Consider the following 27,073-nt stretch of genomic DNA (forward strand, 5'->3'; position numbering starts at 1 on the left):
TCGACGACGGACTTGATAAAATACATGAAACAGTATAAAGGTTAAACTGCACCTATTGGGCACCAAAAGCATCCGAACGATTAACCCATTGTCGACCAGTGGGTATTTAGATACATACACGAATATTTTGAAACTTCAAGAATTTTAGCTCAGTTAAGTTGAAAGATATGGTGGTTGTTTTTGCAAGTAAAGAGGAAAGATGGGATGGATCTACAAGAAGAATTTACAAACATTTACAACATTTTACGCGCTTTAGCTCAAGCTGTTATCCTACTTAAATAAAGGGGGGTTAAGTGGGCTGAGTTCGGTATGATTTTAAAATGAGACGGTATATTTCGGTATATTTCCGAGGGTCGGACCGTATATTTGATCGATAGGTCTGCGATAGCGATAAGTCATAAGAATGCTGAGTTTTTAATAACAAACGAAAGTTTTCTTTTGTTTTCGGTTGGAATAAACTACGACTCTGCGATGGATGTGCAACCTGAGGTGCCTGAGGCACCGCTTCGCCCATTCAAATTATAAGTACCCTTTCAACATTCCTCAAAATCAGCGTTTAATGTTTTTTCGTTCTACCGCAGCACGGCGCATCAGGTTGTGAGCCTCACGGGCATCAGTTTTGAGAGGCGCAATCTAATGGTAAGTACTAAACTTGCATTTATTTACAATATTTAATCAAATAATACGCTTATAGGGCATGGTGGAGCTGACCATAGTGCCGAACAGCGATAGCTTACGCCTTATTCGACTGAATGCCAAGCAGATGAGGATTTACAGTGTCGTCCTCAACGACGTGTGTCATGCCAAGTTCCATTACTTTGACCCCTTTATGAATATTTGCGCAAAGGATCCCAAAACACGATCGCTCGAGCACTACCGCGAAGCACATTTGAACGCAGCCCAGTTTACCGATCCGGATGTAAACAATGGCGAGCTGTTTATTGAAGTGCCACCTGATGGATTTTCCCTTATTCAAGAGGGACGTGGCCTGCGCATAAGCATTGAGTTCTCATTGGAGAACCCCAAGAGCGGCGTGCACTTTGTCATTCCACGTGCGGACAAGGACGAGGAGAAGCTACTTAACTGCTCACACATGTTCACCAATTGCTATGAGAACTCCACTCGGTTGTGGTTTCCCTGCGTGGACAGCTTTGCCGATCCCTGCACTTGGAAACTGGAGTTCACGGTGGACAAGAATCTGACGGCTGTCTCGTGCGGAGAGCTGATAGAGGTCATAATGACGCCAGATTTGCGCAGGAAAACATTTCATTATACGGTGACAACGCCCGTGTGTGCTCCCAACATTGCCTTGGCTGTAGGCCCCTTCGAGATCTATGTCGATCCTCACATGCACGAGGTGACGCACTTCTGCCTGCCCGGAATGCTGCCTCTGCTGAAGAACACGGTGCGCTACTTGCACGAGGCGTTCGAGTTCTTCGAGGAGACCCTCTCCACTCGCTATCCCTTCTCCTGCTACAAACAGGTGTTTGTAGACGAGCTGGACACGGACATTAGTGCCTACGCGACGCTGAGCATAGCCTCAGTCAACCTTCTGCACTCCATAGCCATAATTGACCAGACGTACATCAGCCGCACATTCATGTCCCGCGCAGTGGCCGAACAGTTCTTCGGCTGCTTCATCACCTCCCACCATTGGTCGGACACCTGGCTGGCGAAGGGAATAGCCGAGTACCTCTGTGGCCTGTATTCCCGCAAATGCTTTGGCAACAACGAGTACCGCGAGTGGGTGCAAACGGAACTGGCCCGAGTGGTCAAGTATGAGGAAAAGTACGGAGGCATCATTCTTGACTGCAGCCAGCCGCCCGCCCCATTGCCCGTGTCGAGCACAAATCCCTCGGCAGCTGCCAGCAAGCAGCAGGAGATTGTCCACTACTTTCCTATCAAGAGTCTCCACACGGTGTCGCCCAAGTATGTGGAGGCTATGCGTCGCAAGGCTCATCTTGTCATTCGGATGCTGGAGCACCGCATTGGACAGCAGCTACTCATACAGGTGTTCAACAAGCAGCTGGCCTTGGCGACGAATGCTGCCTCGACCAAAATCGGGGCTGGTCTCTGGTCCCAGCTGCTCATCTCCACCAATATCTTCATCAAAGCCATCTTCACTGTCACTGGCAAGGACATGTCCGTCTTTATGGATCAGTCGGTGCGCACTGGCGGCCATGCCAAGTTCTCCCTGTCCTCGGTATTCAATCGCAAGCGAAACACCATCGAGCTGGAGATTCGTCAGGACTTTGTCAATCATCGCGGGGTCAGGAAGTACAACGGTCCGTTGCTGGTTCAACTGCAGGAGCTGGATGGAACCTTCAAGCACACGCTGCAGATCGAGAACACTCTAGTCAAGGCGGATATTACCTGTCACTCGAAGAGCAGGCGAAACAAGAAAAAGAAGATTCCCCTCTCCACGGGCGAAGAGGTGGACATGGATCTCTCTGCCATGGAGTAAGTCTCAGCTAGATTTCCATACAATATGTATGCCTTATGCTTTGTGTATTTAGTGATTCGCCTGTGCTTTGGATACGCCTTGATCCGGAAATGATTCTGCTGCGGGACCTGATTATCGAGCAACCCGACTTTCAGTGGCAATACCAGCTGCGCCATGAGCGCGATGTTACGGCTCAGTTCCAGGCCATCCAGGCGCTCCAGCAGTACCCGACAAACGCCACGCGACTTGCCCTCACCGACACCATTGAGAGCGATCGCTGCTTCTATAAAGTGCGGGTCCAGGCAGCGCACAGCCTTACCAAAGTTGCCAACCAGATGGTGGCCTCGTGGAGCGGTCCCCCCGCCATGCTGAATATATTCAGGAAGTTCTTTGGCTCCTTCAGTGCGCCGCACATTATCAAGCTGAACAACTTTTCCAATTTTCAATTGTACTTTCTGCAAAAGGCGATTCCTGTGGCTATGGCAGGTGAGTATTGAGTCCTTCTTTGATCCTTAACTGATTCGGTTCTCTGGCAGGCCTGCGCACCTCGCATGGCATTTGTCCGCCAGAAGTGATGCGCTTTCTCTTCGATCTCTTCAAGTACAACGAGAACTCGCGCAATCACTACACGGATGCGTACTACAGAGCTGCTCTGGTGGAGGCGTTGGGCGAAACGCTGACACCCGTTGTCTCAGTGTCAATGCACGGTACACAGATCACCACCGACAGCCTGTCCACTGATGCCAAGTAAGAATCAATGCCACTCTTTAAAGATTCCATATAATTTTTTTATTCTCTTTAGGCTGGTGCTGGATGAGATGACTCGATTGCTGAACATGGAGAAGAGTCTGCCGTCGTATAAGTATGTCGTGTCCGTCTCCTGTTTGAAGGTCATTCGAAAGCTGCAAAAGTTTGGACATCTCCCGTCTCTGCCTAACTTCTACCACAGATATGCGGCATACGGTGTCTTTCTTGATCTGCGAATCGCTGCCATGGAATGCCTGGTGGACTTTGTGAAAGTTGATGGACGCAGCGAGGATCTGGACCATTTGATCAACCTGTTAGAGACTGATCCCGACCCGGCTGCCCGGCATGCTTTGGCACAGCTGCTGATCGATAATCCACCCTTTACCCGTGAGATAAAAAAAAGCGCCTTGGACAACCCCAATCTGGTCGAACGCCTTTGGGAGAGAATAAACACCAAGGAGTATGGTAACACCAAACTGCGCTGCGATACCGTCGATCTATACTATGCGCTCTACGGCAGCAAGCGTCCCAACTGCCTTCAGGCCAGCGAGAATCAGAGCTTCTACAAAGACCTCCTCAAAGACGGTGCAAGCAGCGGACCTAGCTTTAAGAAGCACAGCGACTCCAAGCAATCCCAAGCGCTGACGGAGATCATGAAAACTGAGTCGCATGAACGGCATAAGCCCGCCATGGTCACCATCAAACGAACGGCCACAGAAGCGTTTGCGGTGGGCGATGAGATCATCAAGCTAGAGGTGGAGCATAGCGAAGTGGTGACAGTGGTAGACGATCCATCCCATACGCAGGCCTACGACAGTGAGACCAAAGTGAAAGCCCTGCCAGCAGATGAGGGATCGGTTGACGGTCAAACGAGCAAGCGCATCAAGACGGAGATCTGCGCCGAGGATGAAAATTCGATGACGGTACTCGACATGGCCGAGTCGACACGATACGAGAGCAGCTACGACGAAGGCAAGTTCAAGCCTAGCGATGGCCTCGTCAAGAAAAAAAAGAAGAAGGACAAGAAGAAGCACAAGCATAAACACAAACACAAGCACAGCAAGGACAAGGAGCGAGAGCGCAAAGACAAGGAAAAAGATAAACGCGATCCACAAATTTCCCGCCTGCAGACCAAGGAGACGGCCACTCCGGACACGCTCAGTTCGGCGGACAGCAGCAACAGTAACAGCAATTCGGGATTCGGCCCAAACTAAGTGAGGGACCCCGATCCCAAAAATCAGAACCTTGAGTGTAAGAACACCTATTCTTGATCATGTTTGGAGTATCGAAAATAATATGTAATTTAATCGTCCTCGCGCTCTTTTGTTAGGTTTCCGTATTTTATTTTTTTTTATAATTTAACATTGCGCAAGTGCTGAAACATTTTTACAATACTTATAAACTAGACAAGGACATTTTAACTAAAAAAAAAACAGGAAGCCGCTTGCCTCATTGAGCCTTCTGTGCTGTCTGCGGTCGCGCTTTCGCCTCTGGTGCGGCCGCCTTAGTCTCACTGCCCGCCACGGCCGTGTCCTGCTCATCTCTCGGACGTCGCTTCTGTAGGGCGTGGGCATGTGCATGCAGATGGGCTTGTTGTCCCTCGATGGGCTGCAAATAGGTGACGCTGCCGCCGCCAATGCCCGTTGCCGTCTGCTGCTGTAGATCGCTGGCCGTGGGCGAGGAGATGATCTTCACCGACGGCTCCGAGGGGGCGGCCAACGAGCGATGATGGTGATGCTGCTGTTGCTGCTGTTGGCTGGCCAACTGGCGCGTGGCCAGTCGCATGAGGTGGGCATAGTCCACTGGAGGGTGATTGCGATACTCGGGATGATCCTTGACGTATTGCTCGTATGGGACGGGCACTGGCACTGGCACCGCCTTCACCGGGTATCCGGCATCGACCAGCGCCTGGAACTCGGCCTGGGTTAGGGGCTTTCCGTTAGGGGGCGGCAGATTCAGCTGCTTCACTTCGTCCAGCGTCCGCAGCTTCTGGACCGGCGTGCCTGTGGGCGTAGCGCGGGATGGCGTCACGATTCCAGTACCCTGCGAAACATAGATGCTGGACTGAGAAGGCGACGGCGAGGGATAGTCGGGCAGGGGAAGAGATGTGGGTGTCACTCCTAGGGTTCTCTGTGTATGCTTTATCGGATCCGGCGGACTGGGATAGAAGCTGGACGAAGCCGACTGCGGTGGCGGTGGTCCCTGACTGCGATCGTAGTCGGCATAGAGCAGAGCCTTCGAGGGTGCGGCCAGTTTATAGTGCTTGGAGCGAAGGTAGGGCTTTGGGTGGGGGGATGGCTTGGGACCGGCAGTGGGTGCCGCCTCCTGGTAGTAATATTGCGAGGGCTGTGGTTGGTTGGCGGTCTGCGTAGGGTACACCACGGGTCCTAGCCTCTTGGGCTCTGAAAGGGGAGCGGCCTGAGTTGGATAGATGGGCGTGGGCTGCTGGTAGTTGCTGAACTTGAAGAGTGACGGGACGAAGGGCTGGTTGTTAGCGTCCAACAGGGAGTTGGGGGTACTGGCCAGGTAGGCCTTGGGTTGGCGCAGAGCTGGATGCGAGGTGGGCGGCGGCGGATGCTGTAGAGGCAGCGGGTGGCGAGCCGATGGCTGCTGGTGGTTATAAGTCGGCTCATTACTGCTGTCGACATAGGCAAGGGCCGGTCCGGGCTTATTGGCAGCCAGCAGTTTCTCAATCTCACTTTCCAGCGAGGACTTGGCTAGCGGATGGTTGGGCAGGGTCTTGTAGCTGATCTGCGGTTGGTAGTAGGCAATCTGTGGGGGAAGACCGGAGATTAGTTGCTGCTGATGCGGTTGTCCCTGATGGTGGATGGGCTTGTGTAGATGACTGCGCTGGGCCTGCTGCTGCTGCTGCTGTTGCTGCTGTTGCTGCTGCTGGGCCACCTCCTCCTCCTCGAATTGCTGGGCCTGTGACAAGGGCAGATACTTGGGACCCCCTCGGGACGGGGATTGTGAATAGGCAGGCGACACAAGCTCCTGCTCGGCCACCAAACGATCGCGATAGCCGCCCAAGCCCAGAGACGGTTCCGCCTGCTGGAGCACCTTGTGGGTGGCCGCTGTGCTGTGGATGGACAATTGCTTGTGCTGCTGTTGTTGCGCCTGCTGCTGGGAATGCTGTTGCTGCTGATGCTGCTGCTGCTGCTGCTGCTGCTGTTGCTGTTGTTGACGCAGTTGCTCGTGGTAGGCTCTCGCCTGCAACTCTTCCTCCAGCAGTTTCAGGAACTGCTCCTCGGGTATGACCTGATATGGCTGCTGGGATTGGTGCTGGTGTTGATGCTGTTGGAGATGACCCTGCTGATGCTGGGGAGCGGGCAATGGTAGTGGTAGCTGGTAGGGACCCACTCCGGGATAGGGACGAGGGCGTTGCTGCAGCTGCGGCTGTGGCTGTGGCTGAATAGAAACGGCATAGCGCTGCTCCGCCTCCTGCTCCTGTTCCTCTTCAGCGACGGGTGTGGACGACTTCTTCGGGTTGCTGGCCGCACCCTTGCCTTGACCTGAGGCCCCCAGGGCCTTGGGCTGGTGATGGCGCATAATATCTTGCAGGTAGACATAATGCTGCACCTACAGTGGCAAGAAGAGAGAGAGATCGAGAGACGTGTAATTATGGATTTCTACTGTGGGCTGCTGTGGGTGTGTGAACAACCAACTTTCAGCCAGCGGCGGCCAATGTCAGCAGCTGTTTAATGTGGAGCCCACTGCCACCAATAACAACAACAACAGAAACTGCGGTGGCAGCCACATGGCAGGTGCTTCGCAGTCACAGACGTTGTGAGAATGGCGTGGCATCTAAAAAATATGTTTATATAACACTTGTGGCAAGAGTTTGGCAACGCCAACAACAACCGCAGCACCATGGCTAAATGCTGCAACAATCTGTGACCAACATAGGACACCAATAATTACACTGTGCAAAAAAAGGTTGTCATACATTTAACTTTGTCTGTGCGAATCATAAACAACTTTTGGATTAAATTTTCCCCAATGAAAAAAACAAGGAGTTAAGCTTAAAACAGTTCGAATCTTTTGTAAACCTGCTGTACAGTGTTGCTAGCGTGTAATTCACATTATTGTGGCAAATATATTGTGCCGCACCGCCGGCAATTCAAGGCGCCACCACCACCACCACATTCAAGCCACAGAAAACTCAACTGGCGGAGCAGACCAAAAGTGGGGGTGATTATAACATTATGTCAACTTTCTTCCCACGACCACTCAAAGCTGCCGCGCCGCCATTGTTTCGCTGTCGCGAATGATGGAGCAGAAGAAACATAAGAAGAAGAAGAAGAGGAAGAAGAAGAAGCCACAGCAGAAGCAAAAGAAGTAGACGGAAAGGTGGAAATGGTTGCGGGTGGGAAATGGAAAGGGAATGGAATGGAATGGAATTCGTTATTTAACGCGTAATCCAAAAAATAACATAATGTTGCAATTATGCATTTGTTACTGCGTTGCCTGTCGCCATGCCATGTCGTGACTTAGTTCTGCCGATTTCATTTATAATAATCATATTATTATTATTATTATTATTATATTTGCCAGGCCAGCGCATTTAATTTCTATACATTTTGTAATAGAAACATTGTCTTTGCCTAATTGTAATTGTCTTTGTCTATCGCAATTTGTTCCGAAAATAAACCTTTGGGCCACTGGGAGATATTGGTCAAGGTTTCTTGGCCTCGGCGAAAGGGAGAATTTGACAATTTATCTGGGGCTTGGGTCTTGGGGATTGTGACTGGGCGTCTGGGGGACTGGGGGACTGGGACAAGCTGTGGCTTGATGTTGAGATGTTTACATCCGGCATTTTGCAAAGAATCGTGTAACTGCAACCGATTCCCAGTCACGATGCCAGGTCGTCCGATCTCCGATGTCTGATGTCTGATGGCCGCGGGGCCAAGCAGCGACATGATGAAACGCCCCTCGATTTGCAAAAAGCAAACAAACAAATGAACAGCGAAATCCCTCACAGCCAAAACCCCATCAATCAATCGATTGTGTTCCCCACTCACCTCTTGGCTCTGCTCCAGCAGTTGGGCGGCATGCGGCCGGGAGTTGGCCGCCGCAAAGTTCCGTAGCTGCGGCTCCTGGTGCCCCTCGTGCTGCTGATGCTGATGCGGGGCAATGGGCCGTATGATGAACTGATTCGGCTTCGTGCCGTAAATGGTCTCCTGCCCGTCCTCGGGATCGTCGGCTGCCGCTGGATCCGCACTGCGGTGATTGGGATAGAGGGGCGTCTCCTTGCTGCTCACCTGGCGCTTGTCCTTAGACGCCTCCGACTCCAGCGGCGTGGAGGCGGCGCTCTTGCTATCGCCGATGCTGCTGGTGCTGTCGCTCTTGGCGTTGGTTTCCAGTGCCTGGGCGCAGAGGAGGCCTGTGTGGGAGGAGACAGAGGATAGATAGGTGGAAAAAGTGTGAATATCATGGGAATATTTAATATTATGGTTGATCTTTGACATATACTGTGTGTTTAATGTGTATGAACGTGTTTTATTGGTGTGGTTATGGATGTCATTAATTTCAAGATTAGACAATAGTTAAAGATACGAGTGATAATTTAGGTATACTAGAGCATTAAGAATGTTTCTTTCTATTTATGTGTATCTCACGACAAGATTTATAGCAACCCGTTTATTCTTTATTCTATATTTACATTTGCAGAATATTAATTTTGTAATCCTCCAAAGTTACAAGAACTTTCCATTGTTTGTCTTCAATCCTTATAAAAAAACAGATAGTTTACTTATAACGGAGGTTCATTAAAAGAATCTAATTCATATTTTTGAATAAACTTCAAAAATATTTTATTGCGTTGAAGAAATTGAGTGTTCTACATTGACAAAAATCTATTCTTGAGCATTCTTGTACAACTTTCTTCAGACCGTAAAATCATAAGTTTAAAAAATAATTGTATAATTTCGATACAATTTGTACTTTTTACAGTAATAAAAAACAAATAATGTATTACGATTTGATAAGAAGTTTTGCTTAAGAAAACTCAAGAAACTCTAATCCCTCTACGTATGTATATACATATGTATGTACATGCCAACATTACTTATAGAATCCTTTAAGAATCTATTTCTATAATGCTCTAATGACAGGCAAGGGATATTTCGACCTCTACACCGATTCGTGGAAACGATCAATGGGGTACTCACCCAGCAAAAGTGTTAGGACCCATATTTGAATCCTCATGGTGTTGCAGCACTCCGATACAACTGCCACACCGCCAACAGCAACAAAAAAAAACAACAACAACAAAAAAATAACAGGCCCTAGGCAATGCCAAAGAGACTAGTAATTGAATATCTGTATCTGGATCTGTCCGTTGGTTACTTTCACAGTCACTGGGGATATTTTGTCAGTTGTTGTTTTTCGGTTGTTTCCTTGTCAGGCAGTCAGGGGGTTACGATGGCTGCATCTGCTGCATCTGCATTGAGCATTGCCGGCTGCAACAAAAAACAAAAATAGAAAAACACGACACAGAGACGGCGATTATTATTTTTTTAGTTATATAATTGAAGATTCGACACAATCCAACATTGGCACCGAAACATTGCGAAACCGAAAGCGAAACTGAATTTGAATTTGCATCTGAATTGGAGTCTTGCGAGTAGTCTCAATCCAAAACTCAATTGGCACTCGTATCCCGTAATCCTTGGATGCGTCTTGCAACAGATTTTCTTTGGCGCGAATTTAGTAACGCTCCAAAGATGACGGATGGATGGATCGATGCTTTACCGTGTCTTTCCTGCAAGGAGAGTGAATCGAGTCGAGTCTAGTCGGATGGGATTTAATGGATCGCGCGCGCTGCACGTTCAGCAACGAATCTTTGCCGTTGTGCGGCCAACACTTGTATTTATAAAACCCGTGGCCGAGACTCGTCTTGGCCGAGAGCCGAACCGAGTACTGCGGCCGACCTTTGCGGCTCGTCGTGCCGGGCCAGGCCAGATCAGCAAGCCAACCAGCCAGCCAGCCAGCCAGCCAGCCAGCCAACCATCCAGCACCAACACAAAGAGAAAGGTCTGTCTGCGGCCGCCACAACATCGTCTGCTGCTCCTCCACTTTGAATCGGAATCCGAAGCCGAGTCCAACTCCTATCCCAACTATCCGACTGCGTCTGCGATTCCGTTTTCAGGGGGCCAATTGAACGTTGACGGCTCTGTCGGTGGCTAACCGCTAGTTAACCGCCCGCCTAATGGCAAGGCTCGGGCATTTGACTGCCGCCTGGAAGCGCCCCAAAATGCTAACGTGACACTAAATTGCCCGCCCACCCTCTCTGCCACAGAGTATGACTCTGCACACACTCGTACGCCCAGAAGGCGACGGCTGCCGGCCATGGCTATTTGGGCTGGTCGAGGCTAAAGGGCACTTTTGTTTTGGCTTTGGTCTTACCTTTATCTGTAGCTGTGGCTGTGGCTGTGGCTGTGGCTTTGGCTTCTAGTCGTATTGCCATTGCAAATTGGGCGCATTACTTTTAACAAGCGTTTTCGATTCGGATGCGAGTATCGATTTGCATTAGCATTGCATATTTAATATGCTTAAGCCCCAGCCCAGTCTTAGATCCAGCCCCTTCGAGCAAGTTCGCTGCTTAAGTCTTTCGTTTGACATTTGCAATTGCCGCACAGTGTGGCACAGTGTGCCAGAGACATGTGGAAAAGGGATCATGATAGCGACCAACAAAAAGGGAAAAAGGAAACAAAATGTATTCCAGCACAAGCACGAAGTAAGGAACAGTCCCTTCTGAAGGAACATCCTCAAGTATGATGCCGTTTCTAGAGGTGGTCTGGAAGTCTCTTTGTTTGTTGGCAGGACTTGTACCACTGTGGTGGCAGTGTCGGGTGAGGATTGAGAATTAACATTTCAGCGCATGCGTGGGCAGCTACACTTAACCCCTGGCAGAGAGCTGGCAGCATCAATTTCGATCTCCGGCTGACGGACGGAGTCAAGTCGGTGGCCAATTTGGGCAATTGCCGTGCGAGTTAATTGAGGAGCTTACCTAATGCTAATGCCAGGCCACATCCACATCCACATCCACGTCCATGGATTGGTCTCCTTTTGGGTTTGGGTTTGGGTTTGGGTTCGGTTTTGGTTTTGGTTTTGGTCTGGGTTTGGGTATGGGTTCGGATCTGCGTTGGTGGTGTCAAAGTTAACACGGTAGCTGTGAAATTTGGCGCTGAGGAAATCCGTGGAAATTGGCGATGCTGATGCAAGCTCCCCGGCTGCCATTTCCTCATCCTTAGCAAATTGATTAGGACAGTTTGGCTGCAAACTAACCAAATAAATAAGTTTATAATTAAGTGGAAGATTTGCGGCTGCAGCTTTTGTTTTGTTTTGTCTTTTTTTTTTGCGCAACATTGATCAGAGTTGGTGCAACAACAGCAGCAGCAGCAGCAGCAGCGGTGGAAGCAAGAGAGTTACTTATTATAAATTCTCCTGGTTGCCGCCGCTGCCACTGATGCTGCTTCTGTTGTTGTTATTTTGTTCACATTGTCATTTAGTTGTCTGCGTGCCGCTTGTGAAATTGTTGCATGGCATGCAAGTCAACAACTGCAGCAGCAGCAGAAACAGCAGACGATGCCATCAGCAGCAGCAGCAGCAGCAGCAGCAACAAATGCAGTGGCAACATCTTCTTTTCTTTTACTACTATTTATTATTGTATTAGTTTCTGTTTTTTTTTTTTTTTGCTGTCTTCAGCTGCTTTTAATTTCAAGTGCTTGTTGCTGCTGCTGCTGCTGCTGCTTTTTGTTGAAGTTGCAACCAGAAATGCAACAGTTTCCAGTTGACTCCACTTAAATCAATGCTGATCATGACGTGGATGCTGATGATGATGACGACGATGGTGATGCTCTCAAGCTCCACTGGCAGTTCAGTTCACATTTTGGCATTTGCATTCAGCAGTTCTACATCCACATTCACATTCACATCCACATTCGCTGCTGCAATTTTTTCCCTCCGACAGTTTTATGCTCCAAATTTTATGTGTATCAATTTATCGACTCGGACAGAGTCAACCTTAACATTTAGTTTATGCTTTTGATATACTCGGGAACTAGCATTCGGACTCGCAGTTGACCGAAAACATTTGCTGAGGTCTTAATTGGCAACTCTGTGGATACATTTTGACGTTTTTTTTACATGCCTCTACCACATGTTGGTACCTCTGCCTCTGCCACTGCCACAGCCGCCGTTGTTAATGAAAAGTGGTTGGACAATGAAATTGCACAATCGAATCGTCTGTGGGGTGACCTGTGAAGATACCAAACCACACGCCACAGCAGAGCATTGCACAGCTACAAACAAAAAGAAAATGTATCGCCAGGCTGTAGTTAAAATTGCCATGGATAGCGCCATATGACAGGGTAAATGTTAATGCCAGTACTCAGTATAAATAATGTGTAATTTACCAGCGTCAGATGACAATTAAAATGCCATTCCGGTGAACTACACCACTCTTGCGACTATGCGGTAGCTCTCAGCCATAAGCATTTCGGATACACATATCCCCAGTTGATCTTAACTGCAATGGGATAATCAATACTCTGTTGAAGCCAAAAATACACTGCAAAGGATCTTGGCTATGTCAACTGTTCAAGAAAGGGGTACAGTATTTAAAGGATTCTTTTTGTTTGAAAACTTATCTTGCACTCATACGTTTGACTGAGGTTTTTATGCAGCATGTACTTAATATAGTTGAGTGGACAAAAGTATAATATACCTCAAGGGGTATTCGTTATACGTTCGTTATACGAGTATAGACATTTATATATAGTCTTATATAGTCTAAAGGACAACTTTATGGGACACACATTAAGATGGACACATACCAGCGATAACCCATGACTAAAAGCAATCTGCTTGCTGCATAAAAAGTACTCAGATGACAAGAGACATTCGCTACCATTAAACCAGGTTATGACTCCAAATTCTTTACCTTATGCCCAACATGGCTCATAAACATCTGCTTGCCGAGCGCAAATAAATGTCTTCAACTGAGATATCCTATCGTATCTGTCCGTCTAGACGGCAGACACAGATTTGTATCTATCAATTACGTTTCCAGACCTCCCCTCTAGACCAGACCAGGCCAGACCAGACTAGACCGACTATAAACGTCAGAGTGAACAATTTATGAATCATAAAAAAAAAAAAACTGTAGAGTAAATGGCGAAATGAAAATGAAAAGTGCATTCTAACTCATTTAAATACAATTAAACTGCTCCAAAATGGAAAACGCTTTTGGAACTACTCAAGCATAGGCCATACATATTTCGTGATCTGAACGAGCGACAATCCCTGTCCGTCTGGGGGTCCGTGTCCGGGTTGGGTCCCTCTCGGTTCCATTGAAGCGTGGCCCCCCCATGCAAACACCAAAATAATTTGCTAATGAGCTTGGCCAAAGTATAGCGTCCAGGACCACTCAACTGTAGAGGATTTCCATGAGATGGTAGATGTAGATGGCAGAGGGGCTGGCTGAGATTACATGATCATGATGTCTGGGAGGGGGAATCTTTGGTTTGCCTGACTTTTGACTTGCATTGTTATATGATTTTCGGCCTTTTCCTGGTTTTTAATATTGGAGAGCAGTCTCAAGTGTTTCGTATAATCGCAGCAAATACCTGGGCTGCATTTAATGACCAGCTTAAGCACTTCATGTGGATTTTCACCACCCCAGCGAACGCTTGTGTGTTAATTTGGACCAGCTCTAAATCCATATATCGGCTATAATGTCTGCTATCTGCTGTCTGCGGAGTGGTGTCGGCGGGGCAATAACTTAATGCTTTCCATTCACGCCAAGCCAGATACGATAATGAGGCAGGGGGCCAGTCAATTGATGTGAGTATACGCGATCGTGTCTATGGTTATGATCATTTCTATGAGAGGCGGCATCTCTCTCCCGACTTGGCGACCTTGTGGTTATTTATGGACTCCTATATGTATACATATACTGACTCGAGTCAGTGAATACTCGATCGCATCGATTGGGCAATTGGAGGAGTCGTCAAATGTCAGAGATCAGAGGGTGAAGAAAAGCTTTCTTTGACGTGTCGATTGTTACGCACTGATCAGATGACTCGCTCATTGTTTTCCCCACCATTCCGATTGCACCATAAATCGCAGACTTTAATGAATGAAATCGGGAAAGCGTTGCAATCATCAGGGGCCCCCCTCTACCACCCTACAATGCTCACTCGTACCCAAATCTCTGGTCGCGAACAATGAGCACACACGGACAATGACAGACTTATGAATGAGTGTTGAAAAATATTCATAAAATAAGAAAAAGAAGGAGAAACAAGATTTTCACACTAGTACCAAATCGTCGTAGCTGTAGTCGCAGGCAGCGAGGCATGTAAACCCGTAGCTTTCGTCGTTGGCGGCTGACTTGGCTTGGCATTAGCCAAGTGGCTCTTGGCCCCCTGCCCCCTTCCGACTGACTCCACTGACACACCCGGATAACTTCATTTACATTTTGGGCGTGAGAAGAATATATATATATATGTATGTATACGGCAATACAGAAGATCTGCTTCATCGGCTCAGGCTCTGGCTCTGGCTCTGGCACACGGGTTGCCTTAATTAGATTATAACCTGCCGGCAGTTCCACATGCAGCGGTATCTGGTATCTGGTCCCAGAGATCTCCTCGTGGCTCATTTGAATTGCGTGCTAAAAATTGTTATCGCGCGGTTGCACAACACTACCGAAGCAAGGCGGAACTGGGTCCATCATCCATAAAGTGCATTTGCCTATTGTCCCAATTGGCCGCTTGGCCATGGCTACTGGCTTGGCCAAAAGCAGCAGTACCACAATTAACTTGTCTTGTAAATGCTTGCGGTTGCGGCCAAGAACTGTGTGAAATTTTCACACATTACATTTGATTATTAGCAGCCATTTGAATTCCACAACTTCGGTTTGATAAGTAGTTCGGTAGTATGTCGCGACATGCTGCATAGCGAGCCAATCGGCAATCGGCGTTAACAGTTATATTTTTTTCTACTTATAGTATTGCCAATTTCGCACAAAACACAAAGACAGCGACAAATCGCAGATTACTAATGCCCACAATCCACAATCCACAATCAAATCATTACCAACATATATTTCTTTAATCTCGGCGCTTTTGTAAATGTATGCAAATTCCCGCGCCGGGTCTTTGAGTGCCAAGGCTCTTTACAAGAGAAAACAGACAGAAACAGAAACAGAAATAATCCCTGGGCCAAGCAAAAGACAAATAAACATATATTTAACGATGTGAAAATGTGCACAACAAAGCATTTTGGCCAAAGACCAGCAATTAGCCACGCACCCGCACATCGCACATCGGTCGGTTCTGCGATGGTTGGCCATGGGCAACATAAAATCCACTGGCATCCACTAGCATCCACTGACATTTCAATAGAACCGTCAAACGATTCCATTTAACACAATTTATGAGCTGCTTCTGATTCTTAGATTCCGCACACATAAGTATAACGAATGCGTCCAAGTGCTGGTGGCATTAACCAAATTGTGTGTCCGCTGATAACTGGATTCCGAGTCCCAGCGGCAAGCACACCACCTTGGCATTTAAAACCAAAGCAGTGGGCAAAAAAAGTGGCCAAGCAACAGGAAGATGGCAGCCGCCACGGCAAAAAAAAAACAACACAAAATCAACCATTGCCGTTGAAAATTTCTTAATAGAAGCGCCGAAAAGCAAAAACGTAACTAAAAAGCTGCGGTCGGTCTCAGCATTGACTTGGAATCACAAATTAAATGTTAATAGTAATACCTAGGCAAAGGCTAAGGCAAAGGGGCAGAGGCAACAATGGATCGGAGCCTCGGCGCTTGAGGCAAAAACCGGATTTGTGGCAGACACAGACAGAACAATGTGCGCATAAATCTGGCGTCAAAACATGAATGCAATTTACCCGAACTGAATGAGCGATTGCCAGGGATTAGCTCCAGCTGGATAGAGGGGGCCTCATCTCACTTTAGCCAGTTCGGGATCTGGCAAAACCTGCTGCCGCTGTACCACTAACGTAGTCGTAATCAAATCAAAACTTGACATTGTCTGACTCTGAGCCCCACTTAAGAGTGTGGTAGGTAGAAAGGAAGCAGCTGGGATCATTGGGAAGACCAAGACCGAAGACCTCTCACACGAACACGCATATAAAATGACAGATTGCATAATAACCGAAGCCACTCGCGTACGGGGGGATCTCGTCTCGCGGTTTCAAAATCCACTTCCACATAATCCTACGGAGACATGCAGTGAAAGTTAATTTGGCAAAAATATGTAGAAAAATTATGAAATGAAATGTATTTTCCTTTCGTTTGCCACTGCATTGGCATTGTCTTTTGCCACTGCCACACCGCCAAGTGGCAAGTAGCAAGCGGTTGGCGGTTACCGTTAGTGCGGCAAGCGGAAATGGTAACGAAAAAGGAAAACGGCAGTGGGAGCAGACAGTGCAACGCTTGGGCCGCCCAATAGGTTAATAAATACATTTATACTCGTACATCCAATGGAATAAGGAAGAGGGCGAGCAGCATCACGCCAAAATCGACCACTCTCCAGACAAAGAGATAAGCGGCGGGTTATTCAATGTCAAGCCTCAGCTTAGCTTTCCGCTTACATTAAGAATGATTGGGGGAAACTAACACGGAATAGTTAAGCTACAGTAAACAGAAATGGGTCTCAATTACACTACAGTCCGTATATGCAACAAAACGCTAGGCGGCAAGGGCTCCCCAGGCAAGGTCTGCAGCCATCGCTTAATCACATTTAGCGTGCGCCATTTCACGTTTGTGGGGATATCTCTCAGCTGAGGCTGACAATTACATGTAACCACCTTGAAGGGGGCAGCAAATTGGCGACCGAAAGGCATTTCGCTGCCATTGTTCGGGCCAGGTGGCAGGCAGGCGCACTTGTCCGCGATGCTGCCAGTTTAGAAAGGCCCAGCGTGAAACGGTCGAGTGGCACAGCGAAAGGTACCCCAAAAGTACTCCACATGCATGCTCCAATCCAATCGTCGAATAAATACACGCCAGATATGTACAACAAGTTGGTTGATTTAGGTCTAGACATTTATTACACAGGCCGGGCTCGATTATATGACGATAAGAGCTCTTTCTTGCTGCTGTGCTGTATGTAATTTTCGTGAGCTAAAGTTTAGTTATATTTTAAATATGTTTTTTGTTGCAACCAAATCACTGGGTTTTGGTTGTTGTTGTTTTTGTTGGTACATTAATATTTTGTGTTACTATTGTTATTTTTGTTGGTGCTTGCTTCCAGCTTACTTGGAATCGGCTGCCGCATTGCTAGACTTGGTGGCAGCTTTGATGGCCGCCGCCGATGTGCGTTTCACATTGACCAAGACATTGCGCTTGGTTGAAGCCGGGCCTGGTTTGCCGACTTTGGCCGCAGCTGCCTTGGGCGGTGCTTTCTTGACCGGCTGTTTGACAGCAGGTGTCTTGGCTGGTGTGGATGTAGCAGAGCCCGCTGCTGCGCCGGCAGTGGCAGCGGTGGTCTTTTTCTCTGCAGACTTGACGACTGCTGGCGCATTTTCTTTCGGAGCGGCGGCCTTCTTCTCCTCCTCCTCCTCATCATCGCCATTTGCTTCCTCTTTGGCATCTTTAAGCTTGTTTTTTTCGCTGCAATTAGACAAGTTTTATATAATCTAGCAATTTAATTGAAAGACAACGGGAAAACATACCTTTCAATGTCAATGTTGAGGACAGATTCGTCCTCTTCTTCCTCCTCCTCGTGGCTCATCGGATCCACTTCGGCGAGCAGGTCACCCAAGTCCTTATCGACCTCTTCCCATAGATTCTCATCTTGGGGTTCATCGCCAATTTCAGCATCCCCATAGTCTTCGTCATCCTCCTCATCGATTTTGGCGTCAGCATCCATTTCTTCATCGACATCTGCCTCGTCATCGCCAGCCTTTTTGTCATCCTCGTTCTCATCATCTTTACGGTTCTTCTTTTCGGTTTCCTCCTTTTGACGCAAGAACGCCTTGACGTGGGAATGCTGCAGACAATGCTTTTTGGTGTAATCCTCCAAAGAAACATCGTCCGTCTTATTGGAGTAATGATTGCAGAGGCCGCAATAGAAAGCCTCAATGGCCTTGATGGAGTCTGAGCCAATCATGCCACGCTTGCGCGTCTCCTCGTCAGTACTCTTCTGAGCGGTTTCAGCCTCCATTACCATAGCATCCACATCGGCATCCATCACGTCGACATCGGTCTCACCAACAGAGTCCACCGTAAGGAATTTATTTAAATCTATCTCACGCTCATCGACACTATCGTCCGAGCCGGACTCATCGTTTCTGGCCTTGTTCTGCAAACAAAATTAGAAGATTGATCAGTATTTATGCTTGAAAGGGTTTTGGGACTATGGACTTACGCGGATATGCTCCAGGGAGCAACGATGATTCTCATAGAGCATGGCATTCTTGAATGCCAAGTGGCAGGAGCCGCAGTAGGGCATGAGGAACTTCTTGATGGTCTTGTGGTGCTCGGAGGCCTGATGCAGATTCTTTTGCTGGCGGTAGGCCAGGCGACAGAGGCGACAATACCGCGACTCGTGCTCCTCCTTGCTGTTCTCCTCGATCTCGCGCTGAGTTGTGCGCTGACGGGCGCGCATACGCTGTAGATCGGCCCGCTGGTTGAGGGCCACCTGGCGCATCGCGTTCTTGTGAGTGCGCGAGTTCAAGTGGTAGTTGTACTCCTGTAGTTGAATATATAGGGAATACGTCAAGAAATGCTGGCAGCTGATCCACATTAGAATGTTTGGTGTAGGAGACACCCACCTTGAAGGTCACACACTTGCAGTTGCAGTGGACGCAAGTGAGCTTAATGAAGCTGCGCTTGCGGTTGTTGTGGTCATCGTCGCGATGGCGCGAGCTGCGATGGTCCTTGCTGTTCTCATCGTCACTGTCGTCCTTGTCTTTGCGTGAGCGCTCCTTCTTGCTGGGCGTCTTCTTTGACTTGGAGTCCTTAGTGTCCTTGGTGGCGTCGCCATCTTTATCCTTTTTCTTACCTGTCTTATCGGCTGTGCTGGATTTGGCCTTGTCTTCAGACTTGTCGCCATCGGCACTCTCATCTTCAGCCTTTACCTTGTCGTCGTCATCTGAGGCTTTGGCATTCTTGCTATCAGACTCATTCAAGGACTTCTCCTGATCATCATCGTCGTCGCGTTCATGATCATCATCGTCGCCGCCTTCGGCGTCACTCTTGTCCTCGTTTGCCGACTTGCTGTTGCGCTTTTTGCTAGGTGACTTCTTATTCTTTTCGCCCTTCTTCTCACCATCGACGGCATCCTTCTCATCATCATCGTCGTCTTCGTCGACGTCTTCGTCATCGTCATTGTCTTTGCCTTTCTTCTTCTTGCTATTCTCAGCATCATCGTCCTCCTTGTCCTCATTGTCACTGGAATTATCGCTGCTATTCCCTCCCAGGCGTTGGCGGCGCAACGAGCTACATTGATTTGGGTGGAATGAATTCGAATTTGAAGTCATGTGCAGGTGGGAGGGAGGCGCAAATGCAAATGCAAATTTTTGTGTTTAGTACAGAATAAGCTGGGAATAAGCTAACAAATTACTATTCTTGTCATAGTGTCTGGTGTTGGTTGGTTGGTTGAATTGGTTGGTTGGTTGGTTGGTTGGTCATTATTTTTGCATAGTACATTTCAATTTCAATTTCTACTAATCACACACAAACAATAATAATGTATACTTGTATACTTGTCTACGAAGAATGCGGGTGGCCCTCTTATCTCAATTGATCCCAATCTCAATCCAGCCAATGGCATCGCGTTATATTCAAATAGTTCTTTGGCTTTGGCATATTATTATCTTGGTCAATGGTCAATGATGCAAATTGGTACACACACAATTGATAAATTGAAGCTCCGTTTACGGATAAACTTTATCGTATATAACTCGGTTTTTGTTTTCTATTTGTCTTTTGTCTATTTACCTTTTCAGCTGTTGAATCTTAAGCAGGCGAGCCCGATCTTTCTGCTGTGCATAAAGCAACTGGCGGCGCATGGTGCGCAGATCATTGGACTCGTTGACGTTGCGGGTACGCACAACGCGCATGGCTCCAACCCGCATATTTCCACGTGTCATGCCGCCTCCACGCATGGACATTGAGCCGCGTGGGCGCGATATATAATTGGTGCCGGCCACACTACGCATCATACGCTTTGGCGGTCCCATTGACGACTCGCGCTGATTCCGGCTACCAGAGTTCGAGTCATCGCGCGGGCGATACGAGCTCGAGCTAGCGCTTCCGCCGGTGTTGCTGCGCTGATGGTAGTTGGACGATGAGGAGCCAACGTTCTGCGATGATGACGATGGGCGATCGCTGCGATCGTTTGACGAGGACGTGCGACGATAATCCTATTGACGATTGACGAGTAGGAAGGAGTGTAGGAGCATATTTTGTTTGATTTGGTTTTGTTTTTTTTTTTTTTGATGTGATATCGAATATAGGTAGATATTTATATAAACATTTATATACTTGTTGGATGATAAAGAACTGCTATTGTTATAGAAACTGTATTACTCTCTGATCTTATCTGATTTGTGGGTGGTTATCGCAACGATTATGCTGTTATATATCCTGCAGCGTGTAGGTGTGTGGTAGCATGATGAAGAAACTTTACACTCTTAGCTATTTTTTAGATTTGGATCGATACACAGACGCATATGCGTATATAGATAGATTATCTGTTGGCGGATTGATTATATTATTGATTATTTGGTATGGGGAGAGAATTGACTGCACTGCTGATGGTACGGTACAAGGCACAAGATAAAAGATTACAGATCAAAATCGCTTCAATCACATTTCTATACAGAAGTTTTTGCTTTCAGATCGACAGTTTAGTGAGTGACTGAGTGGTAGGCAATATTTATCTGCAGCCTTTTGGCTGCACTCTCAAATCGATCGGTCGCTGGCCAAATATTTGCCTATTTGCCATGCGTTGCCTCGACGCTGCTGACTCTATGGACAACACAGATATATTGTTATATATATTTGATATATATATATATATAGTAAATAGAGCACTCGCTCTCGCGCTCCCAAAGTGCTTTTTCTGGCTACTTTGAGTTCCGTGCTGCTCGCTGTTTGGGATATGTTTTGCTTTAACGCTCGCTCAATAGAATCCCGCGTTTAAACTCCACAAACAGTGCTATAAATATTGGAAGAGTCATTAACATTACAGAGAACATGGCGGCGTACAACTTAATGCATAATGATAACCTCAGAAATTACGTGCGCTTAGAGTTTTGGAAATGTCAATATTTAACTTACGTCTATGCGCGGACGCTTGCTGCGCTCATCGCTGCGATCACGTGATGAATCCTAGACACAATAAAAATAGAATGCCGAAAATAAATAGAATTTTCATATGGAAATATGCTTGATAGCACTTCTGTTTCGTAACATACATTGTAGTTGCGCTTGTGGCTGGAGCTGGACTCGTAGCGCCCGCTGCTGCTCGAATTATGGTGGGTGAACTTGTCGCGGCTGCGGTTGTCATAGTTGCTATTGTTGCCGCCACCGCCTCCTCCTCCTCCACCGCTGTAGCGGTTGTTGTTGTTGTGGTAGTTGTTCTCGTAGCGTCCCCCGTTGGGGCGGTAGTTTCCCTGGGTACGTGTGTTCACGTAATTGCTCGAGTTGCGATTATTGTAATAGCCACCGCGTGTGTTACCACTTCCACGTGGAATGAATCCGCCGCGTCCACGCATTTTTCTCTGCAAATACATATAAACCAACAAAAATTGAAGTCACTTTTTCCGGTTACGAACGTATGTATGTATGCACACATGCGTATGTAGAATTTGCCCAGCGCAGCACCCCATTCAGCAGTGCGCCGGCGGCGTCGCTTATGTGTGTGAACAAAAATCGATATTGCCGGTGCACTTTTTCTTGCGAAAATATTCAGTTGATTTTGCGGGTCCTTACCTTTTTTTTGATATTTTTCACAAGAGAAAATTGACTATTTATTAGCTTGCAACTTGTTCCCCACTGAAATTACACGTTTCCTTTGATTTATCTCAAAATTTTCTCGGACCAACAGACTGAACGACTTGAAAATGGCGAAAATAGTGTGACCCAGTAGATGGATGAAAAATCGAACATAACCCACATAGCCCCCTTTGTTTAAACTGGTGAACAACTTGAGCTGACGGGCGGGATATGGCACTGCATGTAATTTCTTCTTGCAGATCCATCCTATCCTTTCTCTTTACTTACCAAAAAACACGATACCGTTCACCTGAACTGCGGGAAAATTCTTCAAAATTTATAATTTTCGTGGCGTGTATGTTGATCTGGTCGACAATGGGTTAATGTAACCTTTGCACTGACGGAAATCTGTCTTTTACTAGCTAGCTAGGACCCTCAGCCCTGAACACATGACTACAAGACTGGCCAATTTTAACGACCCACTTTTACTGGTTTGCTTATAAAACAGTTTTAAACAAACAAGGGCAAGAAAAAAGGGATTTTTTTACATGTTAACTACACGATAACTACATATTTGATGCAAAGGAATTACATATTTATGGAGTATGAACATTTTGATACCCTATTTCTTTTAAATTAATGTTTAAGGCTTTTTCCAATCTTATTTGAAACCTAAATAATAATGCATTTTTCTCAGATAGACATATTTAAGTTTCATTCATGCATTTTTCTAGATTTCTGTATATATCTCGATCCCGATACATACTCTCGCTATCATTAAGAAATACATTGGAACGTTTCTCTGAGATAGCTTTGAAAATTTAGACTTCATTGTTGGTTTTGCGGGTAGGGGGCTTGCATTTCGCTAATGCCTTTTTCAACAAATAACCTATTTTATTAAAATTTAGAAATATTTTATCTGTTTCCCTTTTCCGCTACATCTGTCTCTATCTCTCTCACGCTTCTCACAGCAACATCAGCTGTGTTACTGTCTCGCTTCCCTCCACCATGAGAGGCGGTGCGCACTGCACGATTAAGAGCGAGAAAGAGAAAAAGAAAGAGTGAAAACTAATACATATATCCCTCAACTCTTCGAGTACCGGGTAACAAAAATGAATTTAGTGGACATTTTTGTTGATCTTTTTCGTTTAACTCTTATTTTATACATTTTGTAGAAAATTTATTAACTAATAGAATAATAGTATACAATTATTCTAAACCGCATATAAAAATCAAGGATCATTTCAGATCATAAACAAAGAGGTTTTTTAATGGTGGGTTAAGGTGAACTTATTCAGGTCTACATTCCTTTTTATTCATTTAAAATAAATAGTCCGCAATAATTTTTCTAAGATTATTTGTAGAATTTAATACGATCAAACGTCCAGTTCACACACATGCATTTAGTTTACTCAAAGTAAAAGTAATAAAAGTTATAGTAAATTGCAGTATGGCTAAATTAAGTTATACAAATGTACACACACAGAGATACCATGCCAGGATAGTTCGTCTTGCAGTATGATAGCATCAAATTACTCTTTGGAATGCGCTGCAGCAAAAGTTGGCAAGTTGACTTCAACGTAGCATTCTGTGCTTAAACTATGCCCGTTGGACGCACATTTGTGGGAGGCTGGGCGGTACTGGGCTTGGTCATTATGTCCATGGCATTCTTGAAGAGCTGCGTCTTGACAAAGTCTGTGGCGGCACTGTTCAGATCCTTCCCAGCACCGTAGTTGCATTTGATGTAGCCATACAGGTTTGCAGCATTTAGGGCTATGGCAATCATGACCAGTAACAACCATTTGAATTTCAGTCCAAACAGGGCCATCAAAAAGAACAGGCCCCAGAAAACCGGGCAGAGTATCAATCCTAGCCAGAAAATGCGCTGCTCGTGCTTGTTGATGCGGCTCTGGTAAGATTCAGACTACGTTTCATTAGCAAGTGGTCCGAATTTCACGGCTGCGTGACTCACATTTTTTGACTCGAACACCCAGTGGGACACTCCATCGTCATCAACGTAATTCCACCAGCGCAGCCCAACGAGAAGTCTTCCGGAGATATTCTTCACCGTCCAGAAGTCGGCGGAGAGAAACAGCACAACAAAGACGAAGCTAGTAATGAAAGAGTCACTGAACCATCCACAGAACATGTAGATCACGATGGCTGCACCCCGGAAGAACAGGTGAAAGAAGGTGACGTATGGGTGCCTAGGGGCGCAGATAGTTTAGGACATTTCAGATATACAGTGTTGCGGTAGTTATGCTTACGTGTATTTTTCCCCCGCACGACTGGGATCGCGCATTTCATCCTCCTCGCCGAAGGGTATCGTGTCATCATCGAGAAGTGGCACCTGCGAACACGTTAATAAATTAGTCCTACTCTTTAAAAAGACACTTAAGTGTTATAGGCAGAATCTCAGTTTGTCTGACGTTGTCGTTGGCAGACCTGAAAGCTTCGTGTTAGGGGTTAGTGCGGCATACATACATTTCTTACCGTAGCGGATGCCATGATTATGTTAAGGATTGACTAAATTGAATTCAATTGTATCAAAGCGTGGTAAGTTAATAAGTTATACGAGTTTTAATGCATTTTCTTTGCTTTTTGTTGTTGCATTTGTGCCTGCGTATCAGATTATCAGATCGGAGTTATCGATAAAATATACCTCATAAATATACCGAAATATACCGTCTCATTTTAAAAATATACCGTAAATATACTGACGAATTCAAGTTCTATTGTACATATTCCTCTTTTTTGATATTCCGTCGAATATTACCAGCTAGATAGATCTCTCAGACCTGCCCACATAATTTTAACCAATTGTTGAATCAATTTTTTACTTGACTGGCTTATTTTAAATACTTGCTTATAAAAAAAAAGTCTAAGGAAAAACAGTCAGTTGTAAAAATTGTTGGCGTTTTTTATATAAGCCCCATGGAAGCGCCAGTGTAAAAAACCTCCGTTAATCAATTTTTGACAGGACTATTTTTTCTCGACATTTTTATAAAAATATAGTTTTTGATGATCACGAATTAGTATTCTGTGTTATTAGATCTGCTAGTATATGGTGATTAGTAGTTTGAGGTTACGTATAAAGGCGTATTTCCCGCGCAATCCCCTACACCAATCAATTACCCATGGGAAGGTTTTTGAACTTTGTCCTGATTATTCTTTAAAGAGACTCGTTTTACAAAATAATCAATGAGAGTCGACTATTCGAAAAGCGCATATCAAATGTGTCTGACTCGGCTTGTTGTACTCTATAGGTGCGTTGCAAAACAAGAATAAGTGCAACGAACAGTGAATAAAACCGCAATGGGAGCAAAGCATCGTCAGAATAGGCCGACAAAAGTCAGACACAGCTCGAAAAATCAATCAGTATCTTGTCGATCGTCTTGGTAGCTTGTTGAATCCTGTTTAAGCCATGCGTCAGAGCCGAGAAACCGCCCGAATTTTAGTTGTTGGAGCAGGAGCCTCTGGTATAGCTTCCGCCACTCGTCTCCTGGAGAAGGGCTTCAATAACGTGCAGATCCTGGAGGCTGAGAGCCGGATTGGCGGTCGCATACACACCATTCCATTTTCTGAAAATGTTGTCGACCTGGGAGCCCAGTGGTGCCATGGAGAGAAGGGGAATGCCGTTCACGAGCTGGTCAAGGATCTCTATCTCCTCGAGCGGACTGGAGACTTATATAGTACGGTGCGGTGCGTACGATCCAACAAAGAGGAAGTACCTCAGGAGCTGGCTATCACCTTAAGAGGAATCGCTTCGAGCTCAGTACCAGACGGAACCCATCCGTACAAGGGGTCTGTGGGAGATTATCTGACACAAAGATATTGGAAGGAGATTGACACGCAGTTGCCATCGGTCGACCGCGTCCTGGCCAACGAGATGCTGGAAAGCTTCAAAAGATCCGAAAGTTCTTTCGAGGGCTCTGACAACTTGCTTGAAGTTTCGGGACGCGGACATTTGGAATTCGCCGAGTCTGAAGGCGATCAGCTGCTGAATTGGCGCGATCAGGGCTTCGAGAGATTCCTTCGACTTCTGATGAGCGCTAGTGATCAGCCCGATGACCTTGGAGTGCTCAAGGGACGTGTACATTTCCAGAAGAAGGTTACTGAGATCAACTGCGATTGTCCTTGCAATTTGAATGTTCGGTGCTCGGATGGAGAAACCTTCAACGCAGACCATGTCATTTGCACCGTCTCCCTGGGAGTACTGCAAGAGCAGCATGAGACGTTGTTTGTGCCTGCCCTGCCGGCAGCCAAGGTTAATGCGATTAAAAGCCTAAAACTGGGCACAGTGGACAAATTCTATATGGAGTTTGCGGCACCGCCGTTTCCAACTGATTGTGCGGGATTCTACTGTCTGTGGATGGAGCAGGATCTGCAGGAGCTACGCAGTTCGGAGCTCTTTTGGCTGGAGAGCATCAGCGGCTGTCATCGGGTCACCTATCAGCCTCGCTTGCTGGAGGCTTGGATTGCGGGTGAGCACGCCCGCCACATGGAGACTCTCAAGGAGGAAAAGGTGCTGGAGGGTCTGAGCTGGCTTTTCCGAAAATTTCTCAGCTTTGATGTGCCCCAACCTAACCGATTTGTGCGCACCCAATGGCATTCCAATCCCAACTTCCGTGGCAGTTATAGCTTTCGTACCACACTAGCCGATGAGCAGAATACTGGTCCCTGGGATCTGCAGACTCCTGTGATAAGTGACAATGGTCACCCAATATTGCTGTTTGCGGGCGAGGCCTCGAGCAAAACTCACTATTCCACAGTACATGGTGCCGTTGAAGCTGGTTGGCGGGAGGCGGAAAGATTAAATGATTTTTACCAAGATATTTCTTAAGTTCAATAAAATGTTTTAACAGCGTGAAAGTCTTTTAAATACTCCATTAACGTACATTACATAT

General features: G+C 46.6%; 5 protein-coding genes across 9 annotated transcripts; 2 read left to right on the forward strand and 3 right to left on the reverse strand.

Annotated features, from left to right (window-relative positions):
- The first annotated feature begins 442 nt into the window (after positions 1-442).
- Positions 443-4,502, forward strand: LOC6600235 (transcription initiation factor TFIID subunit 2). Its single transcript, XM_002025364.2, has 6 exons — positions 443-521; positions 585-639; positions 695-2,460; positions 2,517-2,929; positions 2,980-3,190; positions 3,246-4,502. The coding sequence occupies exons 1-6, from the start codon at positions 472-474 to the stop codon at positions 4,402-4,404; spliced, it is 3,654 nt and encodes a 1,217-aa protein (XP_002025400.2). The 5' UTR covers positions 443-471; the 3' UTR covers positions 4,405-4,502.
- A 127-nt stretch (positions 4,503-4,629) lies between these two features.
- Positions 4,630-9,477, reverse strand: LOC6600286 (transcription factor SPT20 homolog). Of its 2 annotated transcripts, none has more exons than XM_026993256.1 (3): positions 9,361-9,477; positions 8,212-8,573; positions 4,630-6,769 (listed from the first exon to the last, which is right to left on the reverse strand). In XM_026993256.1, exons 1-3 carry the CDS (start codon positions 9,395-9,397, stop codon positions 4,640-4,642), a joined length of 2,529 nt encoding a protein of 842 aa, XP_026849057.1. In that variant the 5' UTR covers positions 9,398-9,477; the 3' UTR covers positions 4,630-4,639. The 2 variants fall into 2 exon arrangements, with proteins under 2 accessions (XP_026849057.1, XP_026849056.1); XM_026993255.1 differs by having other exon boundaries at positions 4,630-6,763; positions 9,361-9,408.
- A 7,934-nt stretch (positions 9,478-17,411) lies between these two features.
- Positions 17,412-22,234, reverse strand: LOC6600285 (glutamic acid-rich protein). Its single transcript, XM_002025362.2, has 8 exons — positions 22,164-22,234; positions 21,647-21,952; positions 21,510-21,560; positions 20,166-20,590; positions 18,998-19,664; positions 18,592-18,915; positions 17,897-18,525; positions 17,412-17,834 (listed from the first exon to the last, which is right to left on the reverse strand). The coding sequence occupies exons 2-8, from the start codon at positions 21,944-21,946 to the stop codon at positions 17,477-17,479; spliced, it is 2,754 nt and encodes a 917-aa protein (XP_002025398.1). The 5' UTR covers positions 21,947-21,952; positions 22,164-22,234; the 3' UTR covers positions 17,412-17,476.
- A 1,272-nt stretch (positions 22,235-23,506) lies between these two features.
- LOC6600284 (uncharacterized Golgi apparatus membrane protein-like protein CG5021) lies at positions 23,507-24,736 on the reverse strand. 4 transcript variants are annotated; one of them, XM_026993253.1, is made up of 4 exons: positions 24,660-24,736; positions 24,434-24,516; positions 24,139-24,373; positions 23,507-24,090 (listed from the first exon to the last, which is right to left on the reverse strand). In XM_026993253.1, exons 1-4 carry the CDS (start codon positions 24,672-24,674, stop codon positions 23,761-23,763), a joined length of 663 nt encoding a protein of 220 aa, XP_026849054.1. In that variant the 5' UTR covers positions 24,675-24,736; the 3' UTR covers positions 23,507-23,760. The 4 variants fall into 4 exon arrangements, with proteins under 4 accessions (XP_026849054.1, XP_002025397.1, XP_026849055.1 ...); XM_002025361.2 differs by having other exon boundaries at positions 23,507-24,075; positions 24,660-24,735; XM_026993254.1 differs by having other exon boundaries at positions 23,507-24,075; positions 24,651-24,728.
- A 444-nt stretch (positions 24,737-25,180) lies between these two features.
- On the forward strand, positions 25,181-27,032 carry LOC6600283 (spermine oxidase). The gene has a single exon (XM_002025360.2). It carries the CDS (start codon positions 25,591-25,593, stop codon positions 27,007-27,009), a length of 1,419 nt encoding a protein of 472 aa, XP_002025396.1. The 5' UTR covers positions 25,181-25,590; the 3' UTR covers positions 27,010-27,032.
- Positions 27,033-27,073: the final 41 nt, after the last annotated feature.

Source organism: Drosophila persimilis, unplaced genomic scaffold (genome assembly GCF_003286085.1).
Source record: "Drosophila persimilis strain 14011-0111.01,24,50 unplaced genomic scaffold, DperRS2 tig00000824-arrow-arrow-pilon, whole genome shotgun sequence".
Classification (NCBI taxonomy): domain Eukaryota; kingdom Metazoa; phylum Arthropoda; class Insecta; order Diptera; family Drosophilidae; genus Drosophila; species Drosophila persimilis.

Bases quoted from the DNA above. Each gene is read 5' to 3' on its own strand.
- LOC6600285 (XM_002025362.2), bottom strand. From the start codon at position 21,946: ATGCGTGGACGCGGCGGATTCATTCCACGTGGAAGTGGTAACACACGC. The intron at 19,665-20,165 runs GTAAATAGACAA...AAATCAATGTAG, and splicing joins AAGATTCAACAGCTGAAAAG to CTCGTTGCGCCGCCAACGCC. The intron at 18,916-18,997 runs GTGGGTGTCTCC...ATTCAACTACAG, and splicing joins GCAAGTGTGTGACCTTCAAG to GAGTACAACTACCACTTGAA.
- LOC6600284 (XM_026993251.1), bottom strand. From the start codon at position 24,674: ATGGCATCCGCTACGGTAAGAAAT. The intron at 24,517-24,650 runs GTATGTATGCCG...ACGTGTTCGCAG, and splicing joins CATCCGCTACGGTAAGAAAT to GTGCCACTTCTCGATGATGA. The intron at 24,091-24,138 runs GTGAGTCACGCA...AATGAAACGTAG, and splicing joins GGGTGTTCGAGTCAAAAAAT to TCTGAATCTTACCAGAGCCG.
- LOC6600235 (XM_002025364.2), top strand. From the start codon at position 472: ATGGATGTGCAACCTGAGGTGCCTGAGGCACCGCTTCGCCCATTCAAA. The intron at 522-584 runs ATAAGTACCCTT...CTACCGCAGCAC, and splicing joins CCGCTTCGCCCATTCAAATT to GGCGCATCAGGTTGTGAGCC. The intron at 640-694 runs GTAAGTACTAAA...ATACGCTTATAG, and splicing joins TTGAGAGGCGCAATCTAATG to GGCATGGTGGAGCTGACCAT.
- LOC6600283 (XM_002025360.2), top strand. From the start codon at position 25,591: ATGCGTCAGAGCCGAGAAACCGCCCGAATTTTAGTTGTTGGAGCAGGA.
- LOC6600286 (XM_026993256.1), bottom strand. From the start codon at position 9,397: ATGAGGATTCAAATATGGGTCCTAACACTTTTGCTGG. The intron at 8,574-9,360 runs GTGAGTACCCCA...CCTCCCACACAG, and splicing joins GGTCCTAACACTTTTGCTGG to GCCTCCTCTGCGCCCAGGCA. The intron at 6,770-8,211 runs GTGAGTGGGGAA...TTGCCACTGTAG, and splicing joins TGCTGGAGCAGAGCCAAGAG to GTGCAGCATTATGTCTACCT.